At 39.2% G+C, this 14839-nt stretch overlaps 1 protein-coding gene across 9 annotated transcripts in view; it reads left to right on the top strand.

The window, feature by feature from the left end:
* The window catches only part of LOC122565310 (protein unc-13 homolog A), a 431554-nt gene that overhangs the window by 355519 nt on the left and 61196 nt on the right, over window positions 1-14839 (top strand). For all 9 annotated transcript variants that reach the window (XM_087976053.1, XM_087976052.1, XM_087976055.1 and 6 more), the window contains 4 exons: window positions 2912-3055; window positions 4155-4232; window positions 5829-5906; window positions 12726-12814. In XM_087976053.1, coding sequence (XP_087832179.1) covers window positions 2912-3055; window positions 4155-4232; window positions 5829-5906; window positions 12726-12814 — 389 coding nt within the window. The remainder of the gene's footprint in view (window positions 1-2911; window positions 3056-4154; window positions 4233-5828; window positions 5907-12725; window positions 12815-14839) is intronic.

Genomic DNA, 14839 nt, shown 5'->3' with positions numbered 1-14839 from the left:
TAAATGTCTGTTATGAAATCTGCAGATGAATACTCCAGCCTATAATAAGCCAATGTTTTTCACTTGAATGAGAATGTCAGTACAGTTTGGATTTATTAGACATCCTATTACTTAGTAATGTTCAAATGTCTGTCAAATTTAATTATGTAATAATATGACAAGAAATCCACAACTCCCTTAGTAGAAAATACTACCATAGTAATCACCATGTGGACTCTATAAGGTTAGAAGAGTCAGAAAAATACCCTCTATACCAGTACTTACCTATGCCTCTTCGAAGTTAATTCCATTTCAAATCTTACTATCTCTCTTTTGGTACTACTAGTACATACAATGTGCCAGATTATTAAACTGCATCTAAACATAAACAAATACATTTGATATAAATGAATTATTGTCAGGAATTCAATGACTTATGACTTTAAATTGATTTTTAAAGTGAGCATAACTATAAAGCTAATAAATATGTTCATTATGATAAGTATATTAATGTGGATAAATATGTTAGATGCATTCAGTAACTGAATTGAGTTAACTATAATCAGCAAATTGTTGTGAGCCGGTGAGTTGGGCTGATTCAGCTCTCCTCCTTACAATAGGTTGGCTGTAAAAATTCTTTTTTGGTACACAGCCATCATATGTCAATCAAAAATATAGTTATGTCGATGAAATGAAGGTGCCAATTACAATGTTTTTTTGAATGGAAAGAAAGTAATTTTATTCCCTACTAGCCCTGAGGGGAGTAATAAAACATAAAAGGTGATAGATTTAAAAGGAATTATATGTCTGGTGCAAAGAATAAAAGGCTCCATGGTTTGAAGATCCTTAGAATCCTTGAGGTGTTAGATTTTTATATTTAGACCACGATTTGCTTGTTGACTAATACACTCAGCAATGGTGAAAATTGTAGATATCTTTGCATTCCTGGGGAATGGTTGTTTCTTGAGTTTGCTTTTTCATTAGATGCCTTTATCCAATATGATGAGAGAAATGGGGAGAAAGTGAATCTTTCAGTCTTTGCTTTTACCAACCCATGTTCTTTTTCTCTCCTGTACCAAGGAGCTGCTTGAAATATAATTTAATGTGCATTCCTAAGTCTGGCTTCATTGTCTTTCAAAGCAGGCTAATTATAGGCTAGATCATCATCTCCCATAATTTGAAATTACAATTTAAGTGTGAACTAAACAGGAGGTACAGATTTGAGTTTCTTGATCCCTAATTCAGTTGATAAGTTTTGATGATAATTTCAGTGTAGTTTCATTTATTCCATGATGATCTCCCGAACATTCCCCAGTCTGTGATCAGGTGATCATGGCTGACATTTTGTCAGTATTTTATGTTGTTTTAAAAAGACATTTTAGTTCATACAAGGTCTTGACTATTGCAATTAAATGACCAAAGTTAACATATGATAACCAATGTTTGCTACTACCATAGCACAATTAATTGTGAAATTTAGGAAGAAAGGTAATATAAAATTTAAATAATTTAATAGAAATTAAATGATGTAACTAGTCAATAATAAAGTATGGTTCTTGATGTCTTGTGGAATATGAAATACAGTACTTCCCATAACATCATTGTTTTCAGTGTCAAGAGAATGCATGAAATCTAGACTTGAAATGTAGCATATCTCCAGTTCTACATTCAACAAGTGGACATGCCAATGGAAAGAGTGCAGCACAGGTACAATATCATGATTCCTGGGATGCTGGGAATGTCCTACAAGAAGAGATTGAAGAGACTGCGTCTATATTCTGTACAGCTTAAAAGAATAAGAGACAATCTTGTTGATGCATTCAAAATGCTTATAGGGTTTAACAGAGTAAATGCAGTAAGGATGCTTCACTGGCTGAGCTGTCTAGGGAACATAGACTCAGAATAAGAGGTAGGCCATTTTGGACTAAGATGAGGGGGAATTTCTTCACTCAACTGTGAAGAAATCTTTGGAATGCTCTTCCCTGGAAACGATGGAAGCTCCATGATTGTGCATATTCAAAATAGAAATTGATAATTGTCTAGGTATTAAAGGCATCATGGTATATGAGGAGAGTGTGGGAAAATGGCTGAGAGTTAGACAGTTGGCCATGGTTCAATTGTACGCTGGACTGGGCTGGATGGTCAAATGTTCCTATTTCTAATTTTGCTAAATACTATACTCCAGTAACTATACTGGGATCAACCTAATTACAAATCTTTTGTGGACACCTAGCAGAATGCGATAACACTCCTTTATTATCATCTCATGTTGATACCTCATGTCAGGCAGCATCCAAGGAGCAGGAGAGTCGATGTTTCGGGCATAAACTTGATCTGCTGTGCTTTTCCAGTGCCACACTTTTTGACTCTGATCTCCAGTATCTGCAGTTATCATTTTCTCTCATGTTGATACCTGACATCCCAGAAGAAGTGAAGCTCTTTAAGATAGGTTCCTATCTAATATTGCATTCCCCCACCCACACTGATCAGGAGGATGTTTCACATTATTTTTGGACTGTTTCATGAATTATCTATTTGTGCCAATTGCCAAGGTTGTTCTCCTGTAATTAACTACTTTCCGTGCTCTGCAAATATTTTAGCATGATAGTTATAGGCAAGATTTACTTTTATTTATTCAGGTAACTGTTTTGTACTCAAGGAATAGATTGTAATATTTATTTGACAATACATTGTTTAAACAACAATTTTGCATTGAATTCAAGTAACTTTAATTTCTACAATCTCTTTTAAAAAAGGGAGACAATTTCGATTTCTTTTACTTTGCACTTCACGAATGAAAAACTGCCTTTTATATGAAACGTAGAATTTCTATTTAAATTAGGTACTGTCACTTATTTGCATTTGCAGTCACTTTGTTTAGAAATGAGAAGGTGAAATCAAAGATAATCTTCTTATTTTGCTTCATTAACAGTTCCAACAAACATCAGAGCATGCCCTGTTCTCCTGTTCTGTGGTGGATGTGTTCTCACAATTGAATCAGAGTTTTGAAATAATTAAGAAGCTGGAGTGCCCTGATCCTCTGATAGTGGGGCATTATATGAGAAGATTTGCTAAGGTAAAAAAGTACTATTTTTGAGGAAAATTCATGCAAAGGCCTTTTGCCAATTAATGAAACATTGCTGTAATGCCAAAATTCAATTTTAATATTAGTAAAAATACTTTAACCAAATAAATTCAAGTAAAGAAATTATTCATTCTGCTGTTAACCTTATTGACATGTATCAAGGTTTTGTGGCTCTAGGATTTATTCCAGTTTAGTCCTTGTATGGTCTTTTCAACTTCTTGTCTCCTGTCCACCTAGATTTTCTGTGGCCAAGCTTACTTTCATGTTCCTAGTGAGCTCCTCCTAGGGCCACTGGTGGTTTGATGAACTGTGGGGAGGTTAAGGAATGGGAAATTGTGGCTCCTATTGCAGTACAGTGGTCAGTGATTGTTTGACCTGTAATAAAAACATTTTTTCAGAAAATTTTCAACTTTACCTAATGCAGCATTCACCCTGTACTATAATCAATTTGACTTGGCGTGCTAGTTCATTGATTTTTATAGCAAGGCCTCTTCCACCATTCACAACATCCTGCCCAGAAATGCTAACATCTAGCATTGCCAAGGCCTTTGATGATGGGAAGGGTATTATATATTTTATTTCAATCCTATCATTTAAATGGGACAAATGTGGTCCAGTGTATTCCATATTTACCAACACTTCCAAGTGAAAGTCCCTGAAATGGAAACACATGCTAGAAGTTGGTGAAACAATTCCTTGCCACAAAACAGGTGGGAGAAAATAGGAAAAGAATTTATTCTTTCTGGTAACATAATGAAGAGCAATGGTCTATTATTTCCTGAAATGTGGGATCCAAATGTTTGGGTAGTGCATTGAGCAATGCTTGAGGTTTAACATTGCCATACTCTATTAATGTAAAGAACTGAATCAAACTTACAAATGGTTGCTATAGTGAAGACATAATTTGCCAGTAGGTGCTTTTGAAAAGTCTTTTTAGTGAAGATACAAGGGTGATGTGATTAAAATAGGAAATTGATGAACTTCTAAATAAATTGCGAATTGGCACAGTATTTCAATGTCTGCCATCATTTTGTATCTTCGTTTTTCAGAAAAGGCAAACTCTTGTGTTTCTCAAAATTGTTTTTTTTAGACTATCAGTAATGTGCTGCTGCAGTATGCTGAGATAATAGCTAAGGATTACGCATCATACTGTTCGAAGGAGAAAGTGGTAAATAGTTCCTCCATATTATGTACAAGATATTTTTCTGTAGAATGCAAGTACCTTCATAGACTCAAGTAATATAGCTGTAAAGAGGGAGGATGGAGACTGGTTTGGATGCGGAGTCATTAGAACTGATGGCAGGAGTTTTACTTCACCAACTTTACTTTCTCTTTACAGCTATTAACAGGCCTGAAATATATTTACGTGTGGCCCAGCATGTATTAATTCTTCAACTAATGTAACCAAATGGATTGTTTGGTTACTATTGCATTAGTGATTACTCTTTATTTATACATTTAATTGCCTGTTAAAGCCCTTTGGTCTGTTCTGAAATTGTTTTTTTTCCTATCCAATATTTTTGTTTTTCTTTCAAACTTTCACTTAGATTTTTTTCTTCTTTCAACACTTACCAATCCTTTCTACATAGGTGCAAATGACATCTGTTACTATTCCATATGGAACAATTTATTTCCTTTTACAAATCTTAATTTTTTTTTGATCTGCACACATGAAAAACTCACACATTGCCGCTTGTCTTAAAATGTCAGCCAGTTGAGGGCTCTTGTTACATTCCTTTTTTACATTAAAATTTGGACTTCATAAATCTGCCTTACCTTTTCATGATTTGTATTTTCCAATTTGCTTCAACCTGGTTTCTTTTTATTGTCTTAATATGTTTTTCATTCAGTTAACAAAAGAATGTATGGGATAAATATCTTCTGCGGTATACTAAAGTATTGCATTGTATTCATAAGAATGTAAAAGAAAAAAGAAACCTCTTCTGTGTACAAAATCCAACAGCAGAAAGTTGCTGTAATTTTTTGGGGAAGTCATTATTTGCACAGATAACAAATATTTTAAAAGAGTGCAGAAAGATTTAACTATTAATCAATGTTTCAGGAATACAAATGCAGAAGGCTGTACAGAATCGATGACTTACTCATTGACATCTCAATATAGTTTCACTAAATATTTTATACACTAGGAATGATTAAGGAGAGCCTAGTGGGACGTGCCTTATTAATTTGCTTGTCTTCAGCAGCATGTCTGTGTTCCCTATTTCATGTTTAATAGGATTCAAGATTTAACACTGACGAGAGCCAGACCCTTGATTCAGATCCTATTTGTGTTACTGTACTCGAGACAAAAATATGGGATTCAGGTTCCCCTTTATTTTGAAAATTAATTGATTGCGCAGGATTAAATTGTGGGTGGATGTAACTGCAGAAGAATATAGTCCCTTTGTTCGTCTTATGATAGTGCCCTGAAAATAATCATTTAATTTTAAAATTATTTTAGTATTTTCCATTGGTTTGTTTGAAATATTTGCCTGTGATACTCCCTTAAAAATTGGCACTGCTTTTTTTTATTTTCTAACTATAACTTAGTAGAATTTTAAGATGTTTTTATACATATTTGGCATCATAGCATATATAAATTCTATATAATAAAATCTAAATAAACATACTAAAATACAAAACTTTAAAAAATATGACTTTTAGTTTCTCAATTATTTGTAGATTTATTAACTTTTAACATTTTCACTTGAAAGTAAAAGGCTGTGACAATGCATAAAAAATGATAATGCTGTACTTTTTATAGCCATGTATTCTAATGAACAACATCCAGCAGCTTCGAGTACAATTGGAGAAGATGTTTGAAGCAATGGGAGGAAAAGATGTAAGAATTCAAAATTACAAATTTCTTTTACTTTTAAATATTTTGAAATTAATCATTTATGGATTTGTTAGTTGTGATCTTAAATTTCCTTGTTGTCTATGTCTAATTCCGTACATTGTCTCAATCTGCTGAGATTTCATGCAAATCTGTCAAAACTTCTGCAACGGGAGGTGAGTATATCTGCATTTTAATACCTCAAAAACATCAAAGAGAAGGATAAAAGCTTTGGCAACTGGAAGAACTAACTCCTACATGTCTGTCCCCCTCTGAACCAAGCTTATCACTCTAATTGCTATCTGTGTTACTTGGCATAGGCTTCCTGTCACCCACCAGCAATTTACAGAGGAACTTTGATTATCCAAAGAAGATCTCAATGTCCCGATAAAAACATTACATCAAAGAGGTGTTACTAACACTGATCGCGTCTTTTGTTTACAATGATTAAAAGTGAATTCGGCTTACTGAAATGCTGCCAAGAACAATCCTGGATATTGATGAGAGCACAGGCACTGTCTCCAAATGACTGACCTCCCACCCTCTCTCTCTCCCCACGCTTTCCCTGGAGTTCTATACAGGGCTGTACCCTAAACCCCCATTCCCCAGGTAATCTCTCCAACATTATCCTGTACAGGGCAAAGTGGGAACTTGTCAAAAAGTTGAGTGTGTGGCTGCATGTGTGTGCGCTATTTTGAGACACACCCTCACTCCCCCCCCCAAAGGCAGCAGCAGTCTTGCTGTTGGTGTCCAGTCCGGCTGTCGTCTCCATTCGGTTACTTCATTTTGTTCTGCAGTCCCATTGGGGAGAAGAGATATGAGACATCTGGTCGCTTCACTCCATCTGCTGGCTGGAAATGTGGAGAGTTGAAAGTACATGGCGAGGGGGTGGGGGGACGGGGAGGGGGCTGCGTGCGGTGTGCTGCTGCCTAGTCTTCTGAAAAGGGAGTGGGCTTAGCAAGTGCTTGCTCTGTTAATCCCATTGAAGTGAAACAGCAGCGGGAAGAGGCTTCAGCAATACTGCAGGCCCCTTACACACAAGTGTGTGTCTGCTCAGAAATAAATCCTGAGACAGAGAGCGCGAGCAAGACAGGCAGAGCTGGGCAAAAGGAAACTTCAGAAAACTCCAAGTACCAGAGGAGAGGCATTGAATCAGTTATCCGAATAATCAATTATCCTAATGAAATACTGGCCGCCCATCTCGTTCGGATAATTGAGGTTCTGGATTCCTGATGAAGGGCTTATGCCCAAACGTCAATTCTCCTGCTCCTTGGATGCTGCCTGACCTGCTGTGCTTTTCCAGCACCACACTCTCGTCCTCTGTATATAGTCATGATGAGGAATTCACACCAGGTGAGTCACTCACCATGATGAAATCAGAGTAGGAGGTGAATGAGTATGTGCAGAGGCAGTAGATAAAGCAACTTATTCGTTAAGAGGAACCGCCATCAGTGCTCGAGGTATAACCACCATCCCCCTCGGACAAAGTAATTAAAGATATCGAATCAATGTGCAGGCTGAGGGCAATTCTCTTTTGCAGCAGCATTTGTGAAAGCCTACCTTCCATGAAGGAAACAATGCAATAGATGAGAACTACAGAGGAATCCCAGATGACAGGAACCAATGGAAATTTTCATTTCAATAGATGTGTGATGGAGGGCATCTTGGGACAGACTGCATCACAATATTGACTGCTGCTTTGACTGCAGCCACTATCATTTCTTGACTGGATGTACCCCATCAGACCAGCCATCCAACTGATAAGTGAGGCTGCAGGTCATGATCTCAGTGGAATGGTAGCAACAAAATTGGCCTAGTGGTATTATCACAAAATTATTGGCATGGTAGCACAGTGATTAGCACTGCCACTTCACAGCCGCAGGGAACCAGGTTTGATTCCAGCCTGTGTGGAGTTTGTACATTGTCCCTGTGTCTGCAAGGGTTTTCTCCAGGTACTCCAGTTTCTTCCCGCAGTCCAAAGATGTGCACTTTAGGTGGATTGGCCATGCTAAATTGCCCATAGTGTCCAGGCATGTGCAGACTAGGTAGATGGGTTAGCTATGGGAAATATGGGGTTACAGGGATAGGGGGAGGGTCTGGATGGGATGCTCTTTGGAGAGTCAGTATGGACTTGATGGGCCGAATGGACTGCTTCCACATTGTAGGGATTCTATTATGTCTGTTATTAATCTGGAAGATCAGCTAATGTTTTGGGGATGCCACGATGGAATTCAAATTCTACCATCTAATTAAAAAAATGTAATTTTGGATCTGCTGATGACCATAAAACTATTGCTGATTGGCAGAAAAACCCATCTGGCTCATTAATGTCCTACAGGGAAGGAAATCTGCCATCCTCATCTTGTCTGGCATACACTACATGAAACTCCAGACTTTCAGCAATATGGTTGACTCTCAGCTGCCCTCTGAAATGGCTTAGCAAACCACTCAGCTGTATCAGTCTCTATGAAATCTCAAGAAAGAAATGAATCTGGATGTAGCACCTGACATTGATCTAGGCACAGGCTAAGTCAGCCCTTCACCCTGCAATCTTCCTTAATATCTGGTAGCTGGTGCCAAAATTTGGAGAGCTGTCTCATAGTCTGGTCAAGCAATAGCTTTGCAATATCATATAATGTCTCAGGCAGCACTATCGCCATCCCTGGATTTGACTTGTCCCACCAACAGGACAGACCCAGCAGAGATGGCAGCACAGTGGTATATAGAGGGAGTGAGGTGCCCTGGAGTCCTCAATATTGACTCCAACATTGACTTCATGATGGTTTGAAGTCTCACGGCATCAGGTTAAACAAGGGCAAGGAAGCCTTCTGCTGATTACCATGGCTAATGAATGTTGAACAACCCTTGGAGGAAATACTGAGGATGGCATAGATGTAAAATGTAATCTATTTAGGAGATTTCAATGTGTACTACCAGGAGTGGCTCAGTAGCAGTACTACTGATCAAGTTGGTCAGGTCTTCAAGAGCATAGCTGCTAGACAGGATCTGCAGCAGATGGTGAGGGAACCAGCAAAGGGGTAAAATATACTTGACCTCATCCTCACCAATCTGCCAGCTGCAGATGCACCTATCCATGACCACATCATTAAAAGTGACCATGGCACAGTCCTTGTGGAGATGAAGTCCTGCCTTCACATTGAGAATACCCTCCATTGTGATGTGTGGCATTACCACTGTGCTAAATAGGGCAGATTTCAAACATGTAGCAACTCAAGACTGGGTATCTGAGGTGCTGTGGGCTATCAACAGCAGCAGAATTGTACTACAACACAATCTGCAACCTCATGGCCTGGCCTTAACCACTACCACCAAGCCAGGAGAATTTTCCCTGGTTTAATGGAAGACATACCTTAACAGGATTACTTTCATGCCAAACAGAATATGTAGCAAGTGATAGACAAAGCTAAGCAATCCTACAACCAATGGATCAGATCTAAGCTTACCATTTCCTCTCATGAATGCTGGTGGACAATTAAACGACTCACTTAAGGTGAAAGCTCCACAAATATATCCATCCTTAATGATGGAAGAGCCCAACACAAGTGCAAAAGATAAGACTGAAGTATTTTCAGCAGTGTTCAGCCAGAAATGCTGAGTCAATGATCCATCTTGGCCTCTTCCAGTGACCTTAACGTTATAGATGCCAGTGTTCATCGAATTTGATTCACTCCATGTGATATCAAGCAACGGTTTGAGGCACTGGATACTTTAAAGGCTATGGACCCAACAACATTCCCACAATAATACTGAAGACTTGTGCTCCGGAGTCGCCACAACCCTAGTCAAGCTGTTCCCATGCAGCTACAACACTGGCATCTACCTGACAATGGGGAAAATTTCCTAGGAAGGTCTTGTACACAAAAAACAGGACAAAATTAACCTGACCAGTTAGTCTACTCTCAAACAACAGTAAAGTGATGGAAAGTGTCAACAACAGTACTATTGAGCTATAGTGGTTCCTGCCCTCATATGGCTCTGAGAAGTGAACTGTCTACAGCAGACACCTCAAAGCACTGGAGCAGTACCACCAATGCTGCCTGTGCAAGATCCTGCAAATCTGCTGGGAAGACAGATGCATCAACACCAGCATATTTGATCTGGTCAACATCCCAGTATTAAGGCACCTACCACCCTTACTGGGATAGGGTAAGGGAGTGTGTCTGGGTGTGTCAGAGAAATTACCCAATTGAACAGAGACCACACAAGCACGGAACAGGTGAAGTTGACAAGCTGTTTATTACAATTGATATCACTAGAAGAGAAATTGACTCGGCTGATACAGAACTGACTATATAGTAGATCAAGGGTTCTCTTCCTCGAGCACTGGGCACAGGCAATTTTATAGGGGTACAGTAATATGGTGTGAATTACAGTATAATCAAGAGTAAAACATAATCAGTGGGAGTACAATCAGCCGTCCGGTAGCAGCAATCAGTCCTCGATTGAGTTAGGGGATTCTGATCCTCTGTAAGAGTAGGTGGTAATATTTCTCATCCTGGTGTCAATGGGTTTCCATTGTGGTTAGTCTGCAAGTAAGGTACCTTGATGCCTTTTACTCTGAGCATCCTTTGTGGAGTTCCAGTATGAGTGAGGAGTGAGGCTGCCCTTAGTGCATTGGGAGCAGTGTGCTTACTGAGGGCTAGGAAGTCTATTGTCAGGCTGTCTCGGGAAGTGTATACCCCAGACTGGAAGTAGCTTGAGTCATCTCCTGTTTGCTGCCTAGTGTCTTAGTTAGCCTGTTTGGTCAAGGCTGAGGTTCTCTGGGTAGTTTTTGTTGCGGCTTCGGCAGACATGGTTCCTTATATCCTTTGTGGCCATGCGGTGGGTGGACAGGGAAGCGGATTTTCTCCCACAGGGTGGGAATGCTCTTTGGAGTGGACTTGTTGGGCTGAGTGGCCTGTTTCCACATTATAGTGATTCTATGTTTCAGTAATCTGCTCAGGTATGCCCAGTGTGAGTTCTGCCAGGGCCACTCAGCTCCTGACATTACTCTAGCCTTGGTTCAAGCATGAAGAAAAGAACCGAATTCCAGAGATAAGGTGATGTGACAGCCTTTGACATTGAAGCTATATTCGACTGAGTATGGCATTATGCAACCCGAGCAAAACTGGAATATTGGGAATCAGGGGATGAAGTCTCTGCTGGTTGGAGTCATACTGGCACATGGAAAGATGGTTGTACTTGTTGGAGGTCAGTCATCTCAATTCCAGGACACCTCTACAGAAATTCCTTAATGTAGTGTCCTCGATCCAACCATCTTCAGCTGATTCATTAATGACCTTCCTTCCTTCAAAAGGTCAGAAGTGGAGAGGTTTTACACAATTATACATTGTTCAGCACCATTTGTGTCTCCTAGGATACTGAAGCAGTTCGTTTCAAATGCTACGAGTCCTGGATAATATCCAGGCTTGAGCTGACAAGTGGCAAGTAACATTCACGCCACACAACTGCCAGGCAATGACAATATCCAATAAGACACAATCTAATCACCATCCCTTGACATTCAATGGTGTTACAATCACTAAACCCCGCCGTCAATATCAACATCCTGGGTGTGACCATTGACCAGAAACACAACTGAACTCACCATACAAATACAGGTGTCTACAAGAACACATCAGTGGCTAGGAATGCTGTGGTGAGTAACTCACCTCCTAACTCCCCAAAAGCTGCCCACCATCTATAAGGCACAAGTCTGCAGTGTGATGGAATACTCCCCATTTGCTTGGATGAATGTAGTTCCAACAACACTGCAGAAACTTTTCAGCTTTTAGAATTTATTGTCATATGTATTTTTACAAGAAAAATACAATGAAAAGTGTTCTAAGTTGCCCTAGCATGGCATCTCATCCACAAGAATCCATTCCCTTCACCACCAATGCTCCGTAGCAGTGTGGTGTACTATCTACAAAATGCACTGCAGAAATTCACCAACGAACCTCAGATGACACCTTGCAAACCCAAGACCACTTCAATCTCGAAGGACAAGTGAAGCAGATATATGGGAATACCACCACATGCAAGTTCCCCTCCAAGCCACCCAGTATCCTGAGTTGGAAGTGCATTGTTGTTCCTTCACTGTCACTGGGTCAAACTCCTGGAATTCCCTTCCTAAAGGCATTGTGGGTGTACCCACAGCACATGAACTATCGCAGTTCAAGAACACAGTTCACCACCACCTTCTCAAGGGCAACTAGGGATGGGCAATAAATGCTGTGCAGCCCGTGATGTCCACATCCCAAAGTGAATATTAAAAGAACCTGTAGAAATAGACAGAAAACTATAAGAAAGCTTTCAGGTTTAGGTGCTACTTTGTTACGTAAAAAGTAAATGCTACCTTCTTTTTATCGTTAACTTGTGCTGAAAAAGCATCACTGTTCATGGTCATGCACAGCCATTAGATCGGAAGTGGAATGCTCACATCTGTCAAGAGTTGTAATTATTTGTGATGAACTTTTTAAAAATTCTGTAGTATGGCACTATTCTGTAATTTGAGAGAATCATTGATGTGTGTCGTGATTCCCTTTCTGTTCAGAAAGATAAATTGTACATTGGGTTTATACAAACTCCAGGACAGTACTTATCAATGAGAAGTTCTGAAACTATGTTGATGTGCTGTTCAGTTGTGCAATTATAAAAAGGATATGAGCATATGAGAAGGATAGAACATTGTATTGCTTGCTTCTGGTCCTCAATATTTTTTAAAAATCATATTTATTTTTCCATCTGCTATATTCAGCTTGTCTAGTGTCTTTCTGAATGACTACAGTTTCTATAGTTAAAAATACCTGTTTGTATTTTCAGTTGAATGCTGAAGCCAGTGACATCTTAAAAGAGCTGCAAATAAAACTGAATAATGTACTAGATGATCTCAGCAGGGTGTTTGCACTAAGGTATGAATTTCAACATGTTTTTAATGTTTAAGATACATCTGAAATTAAATGAATTATGAGCTTCTATGAAATGGATTTTCTAAACAACTAAGTTTGGTATGAAACTTTCAGTTTTGAAGCAAATGTACATTTTGGTATTGCATGTATCAGAAAAATGTGCAAGAAATACCAAGGTATAAAAGAATGAGAGGAAAGTGTTGATTGGTTACAAGTGGGCTTGGATCCATAGAGTTGTTGTCATGGAGAATGTACCAGCTGGACAAGGACTAATTTGCAAGCTTTGTTGAAATCAGGTTGCCTCCAGGCATTGTCATGAGAAAAAAGATTGGAGAATGGTTGTCCCCTGTTAAAGTTAAAAAGAGCATACTGTATACATTTTCTTACTGTGGCTGCAAAGAAAACAACACTGTATATCAATATATATACTTTCCAGTGCATGCAACTGCACCACACTGAGAGGCTAATTGACTATCTTAAATTAGGTGTCAGCATAAATTATAGAATCCCCACAATGTGGAAAGAGGCTTTTTGGCCTATTGAGTCTGCCCTCTAGTCCTCTGAAGTACAGCCTACACAGACCTAGCTCCCCACCCTATTCCCATAACCCTGCATTTACCATAGTTAATCCACCTAGCCAACACATCCCTGACATGGCTAATCCATGTAACCTGAACATCTTTGAGTACATTTCCTAGGACAGTCAGGATTATTTAACAAATGTTGTCCAATTGCAGAATCACACGTAATTGTGTGCACTCTTTTCGAGTTTTCCAAGCACAGGCAGAAGGCACCCGTCATTCAAATGATGAATGTGATACATGAATTTCAATGACAATGTGATGCGAGATATGTATGTGCTAGTCTGAGACTGGTGGGTTGTATTAAATAGTAGAAGTGACCTGTGCAAGAAGGGTGGATTGCACCTGAAATAGAAGGGGACAAATATACTGGCAGGGAGATTTGCTAGAGAGGAGGGGGAATGGCGTATTTGATAAAGGATAGCATTATAGCTGTACTTAAGGAGGATATTCCCAGAAAGACATCCAGGGAAGATATTTGGATGGAATGGAGAAATAAAAAAGGGATGATCTCCTTATTGGATTGTATTATAGACCCCCTAATAGTCAGTGGGAAATTGAGAAACAAATTTGTAAGCAGATTTCAGTGGTTATGGTAGGGGCTTTTAACTTTCCAAACATAGACTGGGACTGCCATAGTGTTAAGGGGTTAGATGGAGAGGAATTTGTAAAGTGTGTACAAGAAAAATTTCTGATTCAATGTGTGGATATACCTACGAGAGAAGGTGTAAAACCTGAACTACTCTTGGGAAATAAGGCTGGGCAGTGCCTTATGAGATGTCAGTGGGGAACTATTTTGGGGCCAGCGACCATAATTCTATTAGTTTTAAAATAGTGATGGAAAGGACAGACTGAATCTAAAAGTTGAAGTTCTAAACTGGATGAAGGCTAATTTTGATGGTATTAGGCAAGAACTTACAAAAGCTGATTGGGGGCAGATGTTCACAGGTAAAAGGACAGCTGAAAAATGGGAAGCCTTCAGAAATAACAAGAGTCCAGAGATAATGTATTCCTGTTAGGGTGAAAGGAAAGGCTGGTAGATGTAAGGAATGCTGGATGACTAAAGAAATTGAGGGTTTGTTTAAGAAAAAGAAGGAAGCATATGTCAGGTATAGACAAGAGGGATCGAGGGAATACTTAGAAGAGCATACTTAGAAAAGTATACTTAAGAAAATCAGGCGGGCAAAAAGGGCACATGAGATAGCTTTGGCAAATAGAGTTAAGGAGAATCCAAAGGGTTTTTACAAATACATGAAGGACAAAAGGGTAACTAGGGAGAGAACAGGATCCCTCAAAGATCAACAAGGTGGCCTTTTTGGGGAGCCGCAGGAGTTGGGGGAGATACTAAACGAGTATTTTGCATCAGTGTTTACTGTGGAAAAGGACATGGAAGATATAGAATGTAGGGAAATAGTTGGTGACATTTTGAAAAATGTCCATATTACAG

Source organism: Chiloscyllium plagiosum, unplaced genomic scaffold (assembly GCF_037043375.1).
Source record: "Chiloscyllium plagiosum isolate Xiang-an unplaced genomic scaffold, Cpla_swu_hap1 HiC_scaffold_28, whole genome shotgun sequence".
NCBI lineage: Eukaryota > Metazoa > Chordata > Chondrichthyes > Orectolobiformes > Hemiscylliidae > Chiloscyllium > Chiloscyllium plagiosum.
The sequence above is the reverse complement of the archived record's forward strand: the minus strand, read 5'-3'. Positions and strand labels throughout refer to the sequence as shown.